The 19,008-nt window shown below is 42.1% G+C and overlaps 1 protein-coding gene across 6 annotated transcripts in view; it reads left to right on the top strand.

Annotated features, from left to right (window-relative positions):
* Positions 1 to 1,079: 1,079 nt before the first annotated feature.
* The window catches only part of Tom1l1 (target of myb1 like 1 membrane trafficking protein), a 41,667-nt gene continuing 23,738 nt past the window's right edge, over positions 1,080 to 19,008 (top strand). Inside the window, exons 1-7 of one of the 6 annotated variants that reach the window (XR_010048263.1) lie at positions 1,080 to 1,527; positions 3,808 to 3,892; positions 5,332 to 5,410; positions 11,235 to 11,384; positions 11,965 to 12,090; positions 12,949 to 13,053; positions 14,454 to 14,570. Coding sequence is in view for 4 of the 6 variants with exons in the window: in XM_023563837.2 (XP_023419605.1) it covers positions 1,470 to 1,527; positions 3,808 to 3,892; positions 5,332 to 5,410; positions 11,235 to 11,384; positions 11,965 to 12,090; positions 12,949 to 13,053; positions 14,454 to 14,570 (720 nt within the window). In the remaining 2 variants the exon portion in view is untranslated. Of the gene's footprint in view, positions 1,528 to 1,607; positions 1,868 to 3,807; positions 3,893 to 5,331; positions 5,411 to 9,554; positions 9,764 to 11,234; positions 11,385 to 11,964; positions 12,091 to 12,948; positions 13,054 to 14,453; positions 14,571 to 19,008 lie in introns of those variants that run through there. The other 5 variants (XR_010048264.1, XM_023563837.2, XM_003467036.5 and 2 more) reach the window with 5 other exon arrangements.

The following is a 19,008-nucleotide window of genomic DNA, read 5'->3' as shown; positions in this document are numbered from 1 at the left end:
CACCCATCTTGCCAATTCCCGGTTTTGCTGTATGAAAGTCCCTAGAAAAGACAGTTTTTTGCAACCAACTCTGGACCCTTCTGTCCCTCTCTCAGACAGAAACTTTCTTTCTCTCAGTAAATATATTCTGTTCTTAACCTCCTTTGTTCCTAAAATTCATTCTTCAATTTTAGAGAGCAAACTCCTATGGGACATCTAGCAGGTTGTGAGTTTCTTTCCCCTATATCAGAGCCAAGCTAAAACCGACTTCCTCCTTAAGATTCCTCAATTATGGGGCACAGAGAAGGAAAAATACTTTTTTAAGCGGCTATAGCATGAAGTACAGATTAGGCTAATGTCATAAAAGAGGTTTTTGAGGCTGTGGAAGCTGACCGCTGGTGCTGAAATCACTGCTCATCTCAGATTAAACAGCTGGGAGCAGGGAATTTTAGTTACAGGTAGGACTGATCTCATCATGAGAAATACCAGGTAGCAGAAAAAGGATGCTTCATTCTGGACTTTAGTATCTCAGGTATTGAGCCCTTCTTGACAAAAAATTGAAACTAGAATTAAAAACATTAGCCCCCTGAGAGCACTGGGCAATCGGTTTGACTTCTCCTTTAAGACAAATAAGACCGAGCCCATTAAGTCCGATCAGGTCCCCTTTGCTTGTCTTGGTTGCCATCTCCAGAGGCAAAAAAACAGACTGTGGAACCGGGTTCCAGTTTACCGCGGGAAGCTTGACCTACAGGCTGGGGGATCCCATTTGCCTGCAGACCCCCCACTTTATAGCGAGCTCCAGGACCTGGTTAACAGGGCTAATTCGATGTGACTGAAGGCAGAGGAGAAAGAGGCACGTTTTGGTTCTGGAAACTGTGGGCGCCTGGAAGGGGGCTGGGCTTCTCCAATTGGGATTTACATTTCAAAGGGCCTTGGGGGAGCCCCAGGGAAGCCCCTCTCCTCTTTCACCACCCAGCCGGACAACGCTGCTCCTAGGAGACGGCGACAGAGCGAGCGCCCCGGCGGCGCCCGGCGAGGGGGGGGTCCCCGGGAGGCGTCCCAGGGGAGGGGGGTCCCCGGGGAGCCGCGGGGGACAAAGTGCGGGCCCTGCAGCGGCGGGTCCTCCCTGCCACCCGCAGCTGAGGGGGCCCCGCGGCCGCCGGGCTCCCCGATCTCCGGGGATCTCTCTCCCTTTGCCCCGTGGGGTCACCCGGGGTGAACAGTCTGCAGGTGCCTGACTCTGCCCTAAGCGGTTCACGTCCTCCCGAATTCCCGCGTCGTCCCGGTTCGTGTCACTGACCCATCGTCGAGTTCCGCACGGGGCAGCGGAAGGGGCGCCGGGAGCACCCTGGCTGCAGGCGCCGGGCTCGGGTCCGGGGCGCGGGCGCACGGCGCGCCACCTCCGCTGGAGCGGGAGGAGGAGCCCGGAGCGGGTGGAGCCGGGAGGCGGCGGCGGAGGCGGATTTCCTGGGCCCGGCCGCCTGGATACCATGGCGTTTGGGAAGGGCCACCGCGACCCCTACGCGACCTCCGTGGGCCACCTCGTGGGTAAGACACGCGGGCGAGACGCCGCCGAGGCTCCGGGGACCGCGGGGCCCTTCCCGAGGGATCGGTGCGCGGCCTGCGGGGGGGACGGAGTTGGACCAAGTTGGAGCAAATCGGCCCCCTTCCCCTTGCACTTCCCCGGAGCGCCCGCCTTCCATCGGCCCCGGCTCTCACGTCTGCTAGAGGGTCCTACTCTAGGACCCCCTTCTCAAAATGCATCGCCCTGTCCGTGCCTCCTGGGGAGGGGAACCAAACAGGTGACCCGCAGCACGCGGGCGTGGGTGTTTCCACCGCTGCCAGCGAGAGAGACAGAGACAGAGACGCTAGGAAACTTCTGGCCAAGGTTAGGTCCTTCATCAAATGCGTTGTTTTTGCTGTTATGCCCATTTTACAGATGAGGAAAAGAGGCTCGGTGGAATTTATTGATGTGACTTATGAGGTTCCAAACCAGATTTTTGGGGGGCAACCTCCATTGCATTTCTGTGTAAAAGAAGAGAATGAAAATGTTTGGTTGGGAGTGAAGATGCGGGGAGTAGAGGTGCCACGGGGTCACAGAGGCCTAGGGACCAGCGGGCATCGCCCGAACTCGTTTCTCTTGCCTGTGGAGTATTCTGAATCACGCAGGCAGAAGGTAGTAACGTAACTTAACGTAACTCTTTCCTCTTGTCTTTTCCCTGGTTTACCCTTGGGAACTGGGTGTGGCCCCAGTGCTTACTAATGCCGGACAAACTGGGAGCTCAGTGGGGCGCTGAGACCGGGGCTGCTGACGGTTGTTAGTAGGTAGGAGGCTCTGAATAGGTTAACAACTGTGTGAGGCAGAACCAGAACTTCCACATCCTTGTAGAATGGGGAGTAGAGAGATAAGTGCTTTCTTAACAGTCCATAGACTGATTAGTTTTTGGATACCGGATATTAGAATACCTTTGTTGGTTGCTGAATATTAGAAGGAAGCCTGAGCATAACCAGGTTCAAACTAAATTGCCGAAGGTCACAGAAGTGCCAGCACTGTGTCTGATTCTTTAATTCTGAAAACATTTGCTAACTGCCAGCTATATACAGCTCTGAACCTGGAGTGGGCACCAACACCACCACCACCTGCACCCGCTGTCCCCCCCCCCACCAGACAAAGGTAAACCATGGCCTCAAACTTCAGGGAAGGAACTCTTCTTACAGGGAAGACAAACACCAAGTGTTGTAGTGAATACTCTGCAAAACCTTTCCAGTAGTACAAGAGAAATGTAAAACACAGAACCCAGGAAAAGGGGAGGGGGGGGGGCTCTGCTGTGGTATTGGGAGGGTGACTGGCTTTCCAGGAAGATGAGAGAGGGGAGGAAAGAACAAGGAACACCTGGCAGGTAGAACCAACTGGTGCCTACCCCACCTGTTGTCAGCTCTGTTCCACCCTGTGCCAAACTCAGTAGCTCCTTTCCTCCATGGGAAAAGCAAGCTGAACTTTGGGGCTCCTGCACACCGAGCCCTATTCTGCCTTACCGTTCCCTAATCTTTTTCATTATTTTATTTTCATTCCCAGGACCCTGTGTTTGCATGGATAGAGATCTCCCTTTTTACTGGAAGATAAGCTTTCACTAATGTTGGGATTGTATTATTATTCTTTGCAGTAGTACTTTGTATTATTAAAGAGCACATCTGGAAGGTGGAATATAGGATTATTTAATAATAGATTTCCAGGTGTAAGAACATGCAAGGCTGCCTGGTGTAGCTTTGGTTGATATAGATAACAGAAGAGACCACTTCCTTTTTCTCGCCCTTTCTCAATAAATAATTTTTAAAAGCAGATACTGGGATCAAGCATTGCATTTGAACTCAGGTTCTACCTCCTACCGATGATGGAACCTTGAGAAGTTCCTTTCACCTCTTGTTTTTGGGTCAGCACTTCTAACAGCGGGTTCAGTGGGACTGCAGAAGATAAATACTTAGTACTGTTCAGTTCATCTAGTAGGTGGCTACTCTATACTTCCGTTTTCTGAAAGATGGACAGATGGTGATTTGGCCAGCCTGCTCAGCCCAGTGACCAGGTGTTGTGTTTGCAGTCTTTATTAATAGGTCACTCATTACTTTTGCAAAAGCAGCTCTCTGAACATGAGTTCTGATTGATTCCTCAATAGCTGGGAATAGTTCAAGAAAAAAAAAAATTGCCCTTTGGGACATGATGTTAGTTGCTGCTACATCTGAGGTAGATTGTTTCAGAGAGACCAGACTTTTATTATTGTCATTATTATTCTGTTGTAGCTCAGATTTAACCAAGAAGTTTTTGCTTTGCAGAAAAAGCTACATTTGCTGGTGCTCAGACTGAAGACTGGGGTCAATTCATGCATATCTGCGATATAATTAACACTACGCAGGATGGGTAAGTCCAGTGTGGCCTCCGTGTATTTGTCCCTGATAAGAAACATCAGCCTACATCATGTTTTCTCCTGCAAACTCTTTGGTTTTCTTGTTGAAAGATTGTTTTCATCATCCCACAGCCATCTGCTACCTATAGAAGGTTCCAGGTTAGGGCAGCTGCCTGCTCCGCCATATGACTTATCTTCTTCTCTGCCTTTTCTTTAATAAGTTTCAAATTTTCTCTCTGTGAGGCTGGAGTTCTTTGTTTTTAAAAGATTAAGGGGAAAAAGAAAGATAGCTTGTTTCCTTCTTTAGGGTTTTTCTTCCTCTGATTGCCAACAGTTTATGTAACTGAAAAAATATTATCCTGAAGCTCGTTGACCCCTACTGGAGACAATCATCTTTATTTTAAAGCAGTCTTTTCTTTCTTTTTACGTGCTAACGCACCCATGTCCATGCCATATTCTTAAGTGATGTGCAATCTTGTGATACACTTTTTAAATTTCAGAGAACTAAATTTTTTTTTTTTTTTTTTTTTTGTCTTTTTCCTTTTTATCGGTACCAGGGATGGAACTCACAACTGCCTGCTTGCAAGGCAGGCACTTATGTCACTGAGCTAAATCCCCAGCCCCAAACTGAAGTTATTTAAAAAAAAAAGTCAGTAGAAGTCCTGCTAGTCTGCCATTAGAAAACTACAGGTCCGGATAAAGGACACACTTCTGTTATTTTTTCTGTACATGTTAAAGCGATGACCGACACTAAAAGATTCAGCCTAGTTTATGTTAATGAAGAAAATATTGCAACTTAATTATTGATTAAATGTCAGTGAAAAGTGCTATAGTTAGCACTTTTAAGTATTTATACCTTTTCTCTGTAATCTTGTTTCCTGTCTTTAGATCCTCTGAACATTTTCACTAATAATTCCCATTTCTTTATTGATGATGCAAAAAAGAAATCTTATGATAACCACTACTTATCATTTTTTCTTTTGTAGCCTTTTAGAAACTCAACTTGTAATTCTTCTTATATTCCCAGGCCTTTAGCTTACTCAGGAAATACTAATAGTCTTAATTAAGGTGATCTCCTTCATTGGTTTGGGTTGCATTCACTGCAAATTTGTTGTGTGCATTCATCGAGGGAGGCAGGGGTAAGCACCCTTCATGGGTATTGCTCTCTAGCTAATAGTCATATGTAAATGTTTAGTTGGATTTTGCGACTGGGTAGGTATTATTGTCTGCTTATATTCATGAGGGGACTTAGATAGAAGAAGCTAAGTGACCCAGCTATGCCACAGTAGAGCTAAGGTCTTGTTTTTTTTTGGTACTGGTGATCGCTTATGCTGCTGAGCTAAATCCTTTGTCTTATGCTCCTTAGCCATTCCTCTTTATACAAAGCACATTGTTTTTCAGAGAGATTGCTTGTGTGCTTGGATTTTTGATTTCAGTTTATTTATTGCCATAGGCCAAAAGATGCAGTGAAAGCTTTGAAGAAAAGGATTTCCAAAAACTACAATCATAAAGAAATCCAACTCACCTTGTCAGTAAGTATTTTAATGTTATAATTAAGACTCCAGAATTTCCCAAGCTATAGTCACATATTTAAAAACTAATTCTGAGATAACTACTAGGTCAGCAAAAGTTGCACATTGTATGAATTAAGAGTCTTTATCGAGAAGTACAAAAGAGTTTAGTGGATTATAATAGCTTTTAGTTTTGTGGGGAAAAACTGTATCTGGAAAATCATTTTTTTCTGCTCAGGAACTGGTGGCTTAATAGTTGTAGATAGCCAATCAAGAAACATGTATATGTACTAAGTAAGCATAGTTGAAGATAAGGATAATTAAAGTCTGGAAAAATACCTCCTTGTTGGCTTTCTACCCTGTCTGAGTATCTTTGTGGAACCTTGAGTTGCTAGTAGTATATGTCCTTCAAAAGTCAGCTGCTTGGTGCACTTAGAGAACATTCTTTGTTGATTCAAGCAGTTCCCCTGTGTGCCATATCATCTGTGATTTGAATGTCAACTGTGTATTTGACATGATTGTCCTGTACTCTCATTTTTGGCCATATGACCTCTTCAGTAACCTTGATGAGTCATCCTTTGTACTTTTGTGTGTGTTATGAGCCCTGTTTGCTGTCTGATAATAAGTTGTGTGGCTTTCTAATTTCTTCTGCGTGCCTTTATTTCTCTTGACCCAGTCGTGAACTACCCATAGTTATGACACCAATCAGCAGCATCACCCTGCTCTTAAGAGCTATGGGAGTGTTTATCAAGAGGGCTGTAGGGCAGATATGAGCACATCTCCCTGTGTCTAGATCCACAAAAGAAAATGTGTCATGTCTTATGTACTTGGAAACTAGCTAAACCAGAAGAAATGAATTAACAGACTTCAGTAATGTCATCACTGAGGAAACCCCTCCAAGTTGGGATCTAAATATGTTTCAGAGGTGTTTTCCTCCTTCACCCTTCTGTGTTTAACTTATGACAGCCACCTCAGGAAGATCAGGAAGGAAGGAAACCATGGAGGAATGAGCAAGGCACCTTGGTAGAAATACCAGAACACTGGGGCAGTGAGAGAATCGCTTCGTTCCTGACTGATGCTGTTGGCATCGGTGGAGATGCTCATTATTACTGGCTCCATTTCACAGATGATGACACTAAGTCTAAGAAGTTAAGTGGTTTCTGAGATTATGAGATTATTAGATAGTGTATGGCAGCATTTGACTCTAGTTCTCAGATTCTAAATCTCATTCTCCTGCACTATACCACTTCACTTCTCAGAATGAATCAAGTCTTTTTAAAAGAGCAGGCTACTGTGTTTCATTTGTATCCTGAGGTGGCCAAGGTCAGGTACATCAGCGTATCAGGTGTTTCCTGAATTAGATTTAGTGCCTCCACACACACCTCTTCCCACCTCCTATTATCCAGGAAGTCTCAAGAGCTAATGAAAAGAAATATAGAGTTAGGGTAAAAAGAAATGTAGCCATGCTCTAAAAATAAGTAGATCAGGGTATCTCAAAGCTGCGGAAGATTAACTGAGTAAGGGAGATAAGGCGAGAAGATGAGTCTGTGATTATTTCAGCATGGAGTGTCACTCTGCCATCTTACAGGTGACCCTTTATCACGGTTGGCCTCTTGGTGTGTCATGTCTAGCCTACTAGATGTTTCTGTGGTTGCATCTCTCCATTTCTCCTTTATCACGGTTGGCCTCTTGGTGTGTCATGTCTAGCCTACTAGATGTTTCTGTGGTTGCATCTCTTCATTTCTACATCTTCCACCATCATGATTGCTCCCATGTAAGCATGGACCAGGGCCTTCTCTTCGGAGTTGACTTATGCCAGAGTACTGTTCTCTGGCTCTGCATGTCTCTTTGGGCTCCCTCTCTCCCTGGTCCAACCTCTCCAACCTGACCATCAGCTAGCTGCTTATTTCCAGTACCCATCCACCTCATAGCTGGAGCGCTCCTCAGCATTTCCATACCAGCATCTAAGGGTAAGAGAATCCAAAGCCTGTGCTTAACTAAGGACCAGAGTCATGGATTAGGGGTTGGAATACAACTTCTTTGTTAGGGGCAGGGTTCCTTAAGATCAGGGATAATAGCTATTGTCTTTTGTATTTTTGTTTGAGGAAGCTTTTGATTCTGCATATGTAGGTACGGATTTCCCTATGCTATGTACGTGACAGGCCAGGCTCTTTGCCTTACACTGCTTGTCACGTTGCAGAGGTATACATGTGGCCTCAAAAGTGACTTCAGTATTCACTGTGGCCAATCTGAATTACCAGGGAAATTAGTCACAGAAGGAATCACCCAATGTCTGTCAAAGGCAATTAGAAGTTTACCAATAAACTCTTTAAAAAGCAATCCCCATAAGTGACATTCCCATCTTATTACTGTGAAGTGATGAGAGCCTGTCACAGTCAATTACGATTGTTCTTTATATTATCTGTCATTTTGAGTTCTCCATGGACTTGTTAGCCTTGATTAGCTCTTTGATGGGATCTGACTATACTACGATTTCCTACCATCAGTGGATGGAGCAGTTTTATCAAGAATCCCATAGTTGGTTTTATTTTTGGTGCTGGGGCCTCTTGTATGCTAGGCAAGTGCTCTGCTTCTATCACTGAGCTACACCCCAAGGCCAAGAAGTTCATAGTTTTTGTTTTTTAAAACACGTTGCTCCTAGGCTTGAATGCTCTGAGCTAGACTGTCCTTTTCTTGAATGAGGTATTGTGCTATATCTCAGCAGGATACTACTGTCATTGTCTTAGGGAAAGTGGTGGAACAGGTTTCTGAGTATCAGTGAATTATTAAGCCTTGGCAGAACACCCACCCAGTGGGGTGAGCTGTAGTGGTTCCTCAGATGTGTAAAATGTTGTGTCTGCAGCAGCTCCTTGCAGTTACAGAGGATGAGGGGAACTGAGCTCTCTCCTAGGAGTGTCATAGTGCAGAAAGTGTAGCCTAGCTTTGGTATGGCCAGCATGGGTGGTCTCACACAGTCTTCAGCTCTTACAGCTCCAAGTCTTGATGGTTGTCACTGTGTCTGTTGGTCAGCGTTTCATCATTGGGACCAAATTCCTGAGAAAAACAGAAGATAAAAAGTCCATGTGTAATCTTTCTAATTTAGTTTTATTATTATTACTACTCTCATAAGCCAGGGGTTTAGTACTAGAGACACAATAGAGGAGGTGATGTAGAAGTGATTAGTCCTGACAGGTAGGATTCCACTGGGTAAACACAAAGGGCCTGATTGCTGATCTCCAGATGTTAACCTTCTCAGAATTGCATGTTGACTGTTTGATTTAGTGCATGGATCTCCTGGGAGTTTTCTCCATTATCATAATTTATGAGTGCTCCACAGATTCAGTTGGTGCTATGGTTAGCAAGAAATTCACCGTTTATTTCACATTAAGAGAAAGTGGGACTCAGAAGCTAGCTATCTTCCTTGAGCCTGCACAAACAGTTGGTTGAAGTATTTTTGTCACCTCAGACTAAACTACAGGCAGCTGTCCTCTCAGCACTTTACTGGAAAAAGCTCCCTGTCTAAGAATACTCCGTCAAGTTCACTGTCATTTGTCACTCACTCTTTCAGTTTGGTGTAACTAACTTGTGTTGATATAGATTCATCTTACTGTGTTTTGGGTTCTGCATTTATTGTCCTTTGCTCTAAAGAATTTTTCTGTGTTTCATGTAGCTGTATGTCCTCAGCTCCTGTATTTATTGATTTTTTTTTTTTTTATCGTTACCGGGAATCGAACTCACGACCGCCTGCTTTTGCAAGGCAGGTGCTTATGCTGCTGAGCTAAATCCCCAGCCCTATTTTTTGATTTTTCAGTCACTTCATTTTAAAACTAGCACTTTCAGACCTGTTGCTGCTTTTTGTATTGCCATTAAAGTGACAATTTAAACACAGAGCACAGGGTAAAGACAACATAGCTTTTCTGCCGAGATGATAATGCCTGTCCTGGTCAGACTATGGGTTCTGTGACCTCTAATTCAAGGTGGTGGCATGTAAACTAGAGGTGGCATGTAGAAATCTATTTTCAGCTACAGTTTTTCCATACCAGCTCGTTCTTTCTCTATTTCTGTCCCCCATACTCCTTACCTAAATTATGTTCACCTTGTTCTTTGCCTTCCTTGAGTTCCAGTGGCCTGTGTAATAGGGGAGGTCAATGCCTCAGGGATTTTTCCTCTGTACTCATCAGAGGAGGCCCTGATGACTGCCTGGTGGCCCTTAACGCTCCTAAGGTGTAGCCATCCATGTACAGTTACCTGCTAAACATCTACTCAAACATGCCGCTTTTAAATTCAAGATACCTAAATTTCTACCAGACACACTACCCCATCCACTTCCAAGCTCTTGTGGAAGATTCCCTCAGTCTCATGTCCAGAGAAAAGGTTAGTTAATTTCCAGTTCCCTTCCTTCTTTGACTTTAACCGTTCGGTGCTCTGCCTGCATGCTTTTCTCCTGACTTTCCCTTCCTTGAGTCCACATTGATCTTGTTTAGACCTTTTCTGCATCACACTCCTATAGGATCCTCTTCTTATTCTAGGTGGCTTGCATTCCAGTCTCCTTTGTAGAGTGCTGCTTGACCTTTCTGGAATGTTACTTTGCATGCCCCAACCTTGTCCCTGAGCTCCAGGTAGAGGTGTGATGGTGACAAAGTGATGCTTAGGGGCCTTCTTAGTACCCTCAGGGCACTCTCAGAATTCTTTTCACCGTCTCACAAGTTTTATGCTATCTGGAAGATACCCTGATAGATTATGCACCCTGTTTGCCTCTATTAAGTAGCCATTACCAGAGACAAACCAGCATATTCCCTTCCGCCTCCTAACTCAAATATGCTGCTGCTGTGGTGTTTTTTTCCATGCCATTTGCGTTAGCCGTTTTTCCATTACTGTAACAAATACCTGAGATAGTTATAAGGTGAAGAGTTTTATTTTGGCTCCTGGTTTTCAAAGGTTTCAGTCCGTGAATGCTTGGCCCGATTGCTTTTCAACTTGTGCTGAGATATAGCACATTATGGCAGAGGCAGGTAGCAGGGCAGAAAGTGAAAAAGAAAGAAAGAGACCACAGTCCCACCGTCCCCTTTGAGAACACACTCATTGTAACTAAAACATCGCACTGGGCTCTACATGTTAAGACACCCAACATCTCTCAATAGCACCAAGCTTGGGTTTAATACACAGATGTTTGGGAGATATTCCAGAGCCACACAATCGAAATGTTTATCTGTTTAGAAGATAGCTTAATATTCATTCTACTGTTCTTAGTCATTTTTCAAAGTCCAGCTTAGGACCAGACTTTTCCAAAAGTCTTGTAAGACCACCTATCCCTAATAATAACACTTGGATGTAAAGTTCTGTAGCCAGGCTGACTGTGCATTTTACCATCCAAACCAGGACATTTTTGAGAGTGAAAGTGTGTGTTACCATTAAGAAGGACAGCGTAGGAAGAACTCATAGACCTCCCCTGATTAAACCGGCACAAATGTAACCTTGACTGTAACTCGTATGCTTTGTTTGCATTTCCCATGTAGCACATGGCGGTTACCACCTTATACAGCAGTAGTGCTCCTGGAGTTGTGCTCTCTCTCCACATTTAGGTCTAGACAGAGGTGGGGAGCCTGCTGGACCACAGTCCAGACACAGTCATCACTGAAAACTGCAGGGTTCACCATCACTGCTCTAGGCAGTTACGCTAGAATTTAACATTCACCGTGCATTTTGGTGGAAAGTAAATAATGTCTATTAATCCAAATGCTGACCGAAATTACTGTTTAATTAGCAAATTTTATCTTATATTAAAAGATGGCTACACCAGAGAAGTATAAAGGTTTTTTTTTTTCTCTCTCTCTCTCTAATGCAGCTTATTGACATGTGTATGCAGAACTGTGGGCCGAGTTTCCAGGCTCTGATTGTGAAGAAGGACTTCATTAAAGATAGCCTCGTGAAGCTGCTGAACCCCAGGTTCACCTTGCCTTTAGACATTCAGAATAGAATCTTGAATTTTATTAAGGTGAGTCAGTTGTATACTTTATGGGATGATAAAATCTCAGACTGGGGATTCAATGGTGTGCCTTCTGATTGTTTTAGCGATCCTGTGTACAGTCATAAAACATTTTTGCTGTTGAGGCTTCTGTAGACTAATACTTTCTTGGCATTGAATGGTACTTTTACAGAAGAATTGGTCATCATTTCCCTGCTTCCCTGGCAGTTTCTGTTTCATCTGTGTCAAGTAGTCACAATAGTGATGTGTGTGTTCAATTTGCAGCTATGGGGATGGGAGTAGCTAACTAATTTGAGGTTACTTGGCAAAAGAGCTCCTGATACTATTTCAGAATCTCTCAATATTGGATTCAGTACAGCAAGAGATAAGTGATTGTATCTATCCCAGAGTTTTGTTAAGATGTTAAAGCATAGCAGTCTCTTGGTGTCAAATATTTTATACTGTTCTAGCTTTTGTTTGTAACCTTTAAATATTAACTTCCTCTGAATAACACATAATTGTTAAACTTCTCATTTTACATGGAAAGCTTCAGAACTGTTTTGATTTTGCTATTGTTTTGACTCTGGAACTTTCCGTCTCTTGAACTCAGACCTGGTCACAAGGTTTCCCAGGAGGTGTGGATGTAAGTGAAGTGAAGGAAGTGTACCTTGACCTGCTGAAGAAAGGCGTTCAGTTTCCTTCCTCAGATGCAAACGCTGAAGCCACAACACAGGAGGTGGGAGGCTTTTTCCTTTGCCCTGTGGGGAATGAGATAACTTATTACTTGGGTCTTTTCTTATTGCAAGGGATGACCCTCGATGAAGCAGTTTAAGCAGATGAATTTATTGGAAGAGTATAACCATAACTCATCAAGTCACCACGGCTTAGGACCTAGCTACTCAAGTGTGATCCTCTAAACTCAGAATCTTTGTTTATCTAAGATTCTCAGGTATTTTCTCTGCACATTAGGGTTGAGAAACACTGGCATCGGGACCCTCGATGTTCACTCAAGGCTACCCATGAGGCAATTACTGAGGGAGAAAGTGTTCATTGATTTAGGGGCAAATCTGTGGCATGCATGTTATTTGTTTTTCTCTTAAGACAAAGGACATTAATGTATGCATTGTTTTTCTAAACTACAACCTCAGTATTCAGGTGTAATTTCAGTGTTGGCATTTTGCAGTAAATAAGTGGGTTTTGCATTGCAACGTGGGAACAAGTCTAAATGGTTCGCCATCTTGAAAAGACTCAACATGAATTAAATTTCCACTTTTTTAAAAAAACAACCCAGAGAGGGCAGCAGTAATCTCACTTATCAGTTTATCATGCAGATCCTTGGTAAAAACCAAGAGCTCTGTATCAAGTTGTAATTCAGTTAGTAAACCAAAACGCAGCCCCATCTCACTGAACACGTGCTCTGTAATGGGCACTCGTTTCATAGTGCTGGGCAGGCTCTACACTTGGTGATTGACTCTGGACTGACAACTCGGCTCAGGACTTTGGTTGGGAGTGTCTGGGTCAGCTGAGTGGAAAAGCTGGGTGCGAGGTGGCTGTGTTCATCTTGTCATAGTATTTCCCTATTTCAATCTGATAGACTCCGCGGAGCTTATCGAGTCCTCCGACCCCTGTCCCAACCGCACCAGCTCTTTCTCCTGTAATTACTGCCAGGAGCACAACTATTACATTGGTCCCAGAACAGGTAAGAGCAGTGACAACTACATTTATTGATATCTTCTTCTAAGCATTATGTATAAGATTTGGTTTTCCCTTTAATAACATCAAGGGAGTACGTACTTTATTATTACTCTCATTTTAGAGTGAAGAAAACTGCACTTTAGGCTATGTGCCTTACCATGGTTCATTTCTAAGCAGAAGTAACCCAGTAAGTTCTCTCTGATTCCAAAGCTAACGCTTTTAAGGATTGTTGGCTAGTGAATTCTAGGGTTTTATGATGCCTGGCTGTGGACTGCCTCTTGTGTGTACCAGCTGGTTCCTGTTGGGACTGGTAAGACTGTGCATATATCATTTCAGAGAGTTCGGAATATGATAGTCTTATTACTTGTGTTAATTGCGCCAACTGAATTGCATTTGCTTCTTTGTCTATCTGCTTGTCAGAGGTTCAGATAAGCCATTATATAAAGCTTATGCCTTGGTATAAAGGAGCTGTCATGCAAGCCTTTGTGTTTCTATTATTCAGTGTTTCTAACGTAGACATCCATGTAATTAATTCCTTGTAGAATTTAATCCAGGAAGAAAAAAAAATGCTTCTCTTTTTATCCTTCTTCCTATAATATTATGAGAATGCTAATGTATTAGTCACTTTCAAACACTGGGACAAAATATCTAACATCCTCAATTTGAAAAAGAGAGGTTTATTTTGGTTTATGATGTCCGAGAGTTTAGGCTGTGGTTGGCTGACCCCAAGGCAGGAAGGGCATGAGAGAAGGCCATGGCAGAGGAAAGCTTAGGTGGTACCTGATAGGCATAGAGACAAGGGAGGAGCCATCAACAAGAATGCACCCTTCCAGATCATGCCCTGTGGCTCAACTCTTGTGGCTAGATAACTACCTTCTAATAGCACATTTGACTATGAAATTCATCAGCAGATTAATCCACAGGTAGGTATAGTGCCCCAACCTAATAATCACCCTTCAGAAGCTCCATCTTTAAACACATGAGACTTTTGGGGAACATTTTAGATCTGAAAAGAACATCTTAGAGTGTTTTGTACATTTTCCTCCCTTTCCCAGTTGATTTCCAAGACCATTCTTAGTACTTTCTCTTGCTAGCTACCTGGTACTTCTTCCCTCCTTATACTGGTTCTATTCTTTTTATTTCCTTAATGTTCAGCTTCCTCAGAATATATTATTTTTGGCTTTAATTACAAGAGGTCCTAAGTACGTTTAGAAGGGGGCAGTATAATTTGTAAAATAATTATGTATTATATAGATATATATTTGCATAAACTTAAATATGTTTGAAAATACGAAATTTGACAAAAGTATTTTATCTCCCAGCATATGTACCAGAGCAGAAAATAAGTTTTAACCCGTCATATGTGACACACTTATTGACTGCTGATTGTGCTGCTCTCTACAGATTGGAAAATTGCACAGTGAGTTGGATATGGTGAAAATGAATGTGAGGGTGATGTCTGCCATCCTGATGGAGAACACTCCCGGGTCTGAAAACTCTGATGACCTCGAGCTTCTACAGGTACAGTATGATCTGGACAAGCAAAGTGTCTCCTTGCAAGTTATTCTCTGAAATTTGCACTTTGGAGAAGGAAGGCTCTTTAATATTGTCTAGTCCATGCCCTCACATTCTGACTTCATCTGACTTCCAAACTTAACAAAAACATCCAAGGATGATTTTTTTTTTTTTTTTCAGAAATGCACTAAAAACTTGGATATGAGCCTCACCTACTTGCAAAAACCCATAATTTTTAGTCTTGGTCATCTAGAATCCAGTCTCAGTTTGTTTTAAGCATGTAAAAATTGCCTCTGTAGCCATCTATTTGATAAGTTTGAGTGACTGTAATGCAGTAGGGATGTAGAAATGGAGAGGCTGTCCTAATCCTTAAAGAGTTTCTGTTTAACAAACAAGATGGTTTTGTAAACAGCATGGTAAAGTGTTACTGATGCTATAATGTAAAATTTGGCAGTGTGTGGTGGGATCAACAGAAGAGACAAGGAGAAAGGTGAGGGTTCTAAGTCAGGTTCAGATGGAAGCAGTACTCCGGCTGTAAAGAACAGGTCCGCAGGCCTTGGGAGTTTGTGCACATGCGAGGTAAACCGTGAGCAGTTGGGTGGTCTAGGCAAACCTCCACCTGTATCTGTACATATACTTTACTTTTCCCTCTGCTGGATTGTTTATTGAATTATCAGCTTTAAATTTCCACACTTACTAATTGTAGGTAGGCATTGTGGCACACCTGTGCTTAGTCCCAGCACTTAGGAGGCTGAGACAGGATGACTGCCTGAACCCAGGAGTTTGCGATCAGCCTGGGCAACATAGTGAGACCCTGAGTCGAAACAAAAGAACAAATTACTTAACTCCACCTAATACTTACTAATTTTAGAAGGATTTTTTTCCCCAAATAGGTTGAAAACATTGCCTTATTTTTCCCATTCCCCAGTTCTCATATTAGAATTATTTAAATATTTATTTTTCATTTGTTAGGTATCAGTGCCGTACCCTTGAATCCTTCGTTATCCATGCTGAAGTATATCCATCTACTGATAGGACACTTTGGATGTTTTCACGTCCCAAAACATCTTTGTTGCCATGTTAAATGGTAGTAAGTTCAACTACATAGAATTTTAGGCACAAAATTCTTTTAAGTCTTTTGACGGTAATGCTCCATTATTCTTTTGTACCCTGTGATACTGATAAGTATGATGGTATCTTGACTCTTTGGTTCTGCTTTAATTCTCCTTAGTTTTATAATCTGATTTTTTTTTTCCTGGTTGCATTTTGTGATTTCTCTTTACCAGAATATTTTTGAAGGTTCACTGTACCATGTCAGAGGTGATGTGTGCTTTTATGTGTACCTATGTGCTTAGCTTACTTATCTTGATTGGTAGTTCCTAAGACTTTTTCCCCCATCAACCTGCATGTATTTTTAATTCCAGGAAATATCTTACTGCAAATATTGCCTCTTTATTCTGTTTTCTTCTTACAGAAGTTTTTTGTAGACAAGGAAACTTCCAGTTGGATTCTCCCCTCTCTTAACATTTCTTTTGTATCTTTTGTTTCTTTCCTATCTTCCTTTGCTTGTGATACAGTTCTGGGAAAATTTGTCCGCTTGATACATTGTTTCTTTAAAACTTAGCATCAGATTGGCTAGCCAGCTGTTCGAATAAATGTTTTACTTCAACAGTTATGTATTTTGTTTAAAAACATATTTGGATTTTTAAAACAGTTTTTTTTAAAGGCTGTACTTTTTATGTTTCTAAGTTAGTAATTATTTTTGAGGTTGCTTTTTCTGTTTTTTTTGGTCAATTCTTCACAACTTCTTTTGTGTTTTATCTCTTTTATTTGATTCCTCAAATGTTTGGTTGGATTGCTGCTGCTGAGCTCACTTCTGTGTGACAGTCGTGGCCTGCTCATCCGCAGTATCTGCTGAGCCAGCTCGTCCATGCTGAAGAGAGGCTGTGCTCGCTGCAGCCTGAGGTTGGTTTTCTTTTCAGAGTAAGGAGTATCAGCATGGGGTGATGCTTGGTGAGACACATTAAAATAGCTGATCTGTTGGATTACAGGCTTCCTGTTTTTTTCCTGGATTCTGCCAGTAGTAGGAAATATTAACCTCTCTATTCTGTGGTGCTTTTCTCTTACTTAGGAGGTAGCAGAGTGTGGCTCATAAGCTTTCCTCTGTTTTGTTGCTATCCACGGGCTTAGAAGGGTTAGTTGTATTTGTTTGGTTTTTGAGACAGGAATGTCACTGTATCTGTAGCCCAGGCTGGCCTCAAACCCAAAGCCTCCACAGCGCTGGGGTTATAGGTGTGCATCATCATGCCTGATGATGGGGTAGTTTTAAGTCCTAATTAAAATAAAACAAAACAAAATCCCCAAAACTATTTCTCAAACTCTACCTATGCAAATCAGTACCCAGAGACCACTGGGGTCTGTGCTATGCCTTTTAAGGAACTCCTTGCCCCCTCCCACTTCACTGTCAGTGGATGTGACTTTGTGGCTTCTCTTAGTTAGATATGTAGGGATAAGAGGATTTAATTCCACCACTTGGTAGAATAAAGTTCCAGAGGAGGCGAGATAGGTTAAGGGGGACTTTCATGCTATGCCCATAAGGGACCTGAGTCAGGCGGGCTAAGGGGAGCCAATAAAAGTGTGTAACGTAAGTAGCTCTTTTTTAACCAGATTGGATTTTAGGAGGATCCTTCTGGTGTCATTTTGATGTAAAGTCTGGGATGCAAAATAGGACTCTTGGTTTGATACTGTGTTCTGGGCTTAGAAATTGGTATCTGTGGTCTAATAAATTTGCAAAGCTAGTTGCCTATTTTAACTCTCTTCTTTGAGTTTGTAAAGCTCATTGTTTTAGTAATAAGTGTCTTTGTTTAACCCAACATTTCCAAACTCATCTGAGCAAAGGATGCCCGTCTGCTAAGAACCTGTTAGTATTCTATAGAAAGCGATAGTGGGCAGTCTTGAGATACAGATCAGGATTTTCAATCATTGGCTTTATATATATTATTTTTAGAATTAGGAGCATTATATCCTTTTGCTACACATTCTCTGGGTTCTCACCCTTAGGAGAGTCACTTTGCATCATTAGATTTAGTTCTGCATAAAGTGAAGAGCTTAGATGATATTTAGTAATTAAAAAATTAAACACATGATAGATTAAAAGGAAAATTAATCATTACATGCCATATGTAATAATCATTTTTTAAAAACAAAAAACCATAAGAGATTTTTATAGGTAGAAACTTTGTAACTTACAATGCTAACAACTACGATAAACTAAAATTTAAAAATTAAATGTCAGAATTAAAGGGTGGATGACAGTGTTTTTCAAACACTGCTACAGCAATATTTCTAGTTTGACATGGTCTCTACAGGCTATTGAGAACGCTAAGATAGTGATTTATGACTTTTCTCTCTTGTTCTCATCCATCAATAGCAAACAATCCTTCAGTAAAAATAAATACTGAAACATTTATTTAAATATGTAAGTCCAGTTTTGCATTTTTATCCCATCAAGGCTGAAATGGCTTTTTGTCTCCATCTCTTTGGGTTCAGATGTTTAATTTAATTTTGTGAGTTGGTGATGTTAATTTGTTGGTTATTGTTTTAATGGTTATTGTTTTAATGGGTATAACCTTGACTAGTAAAGAGACTTAGCTTATAATTCAACACTAGAATAGGGCTCATGGCCAAGTCAAGTTGCATGGTTTCTGACCTTGGATCAAGTTGTTTACAAAGACCATTGAATGGATAACTTTATTTTACCTTCCATAGTTTTTTTGTTGTTATTGTTGTTGTTGTTAGTAACACATACAAATCTGGTATGGGAAGTGCTAATCTTAATTGCATTTTCTTAATCTAAAGGTTGCATTTTTAAAACACAAATGCCAGGACTGATCTAAAACAGTGGGATGAAATCTTCTATGGAGTGGAATGACAGGGAGCCTATCTGCTTTTAAAATCTAAAAACGAAACCAGAGAAGATAGACCATGGAGAAACAAAGTAATTCATTAGTTTGTACTTTTTCAAAGGTTTTCTCACAGTTGTCTGAACTGCTGGGCTCAGTAGTAGCAGAACCCTGTCATGATGTGCAAGCTCCTGGCTGGCTCCCCTTGTGAATATACAGTTGCTTCTGGGGCTTCAGCAGCAGCTAAGTGATCACCAGGAGGTGGGCAGCGAGGTGGGTCAAAGGACTGCATAAATTAAGTATCAGATCTGTTTCTCTCTGGCTCCTTCTATTTCCTGACAGCTGGCCCTGTTAGCTGACCAGTTAGAACCTAGTGGTGTGGTCCCTACAAGCCAGCTGTAGGGCCAAGAAGGGCAGAGAATGTGGACAGTGGATCTGGAGAGCAAACAGAAGATGATCAGCACGTAGGAAAAACCTCTACTCAAGTGTTGTTTGGCTCATCCTGCACATATTCATAACCAGCAACCAAGGTCTTATCATAC

Source organism: Cavia porcellus, unplaced genomic scaffold (genome assembly GCF_034190915.1).
Source record: "Cavia porcellus strain 051 isolate PalLab524CR breed Dunkin Hartley unplaced genomic scaffold, mCavPor4.1 scaffold_6, whole genome shotgun sequence".
Classification (NCBI taxonomy): domain Eukaryota; kingdom Metazoa; phylum Chordata; class Mammalia; order Rodentia; family Caviidae; genus Cavia; species Cavia porcellus.
Note: the sequence above shows the minus strand (reverse complement) of the source record. Positions and strands in the feature narration are given on the sequence as shown.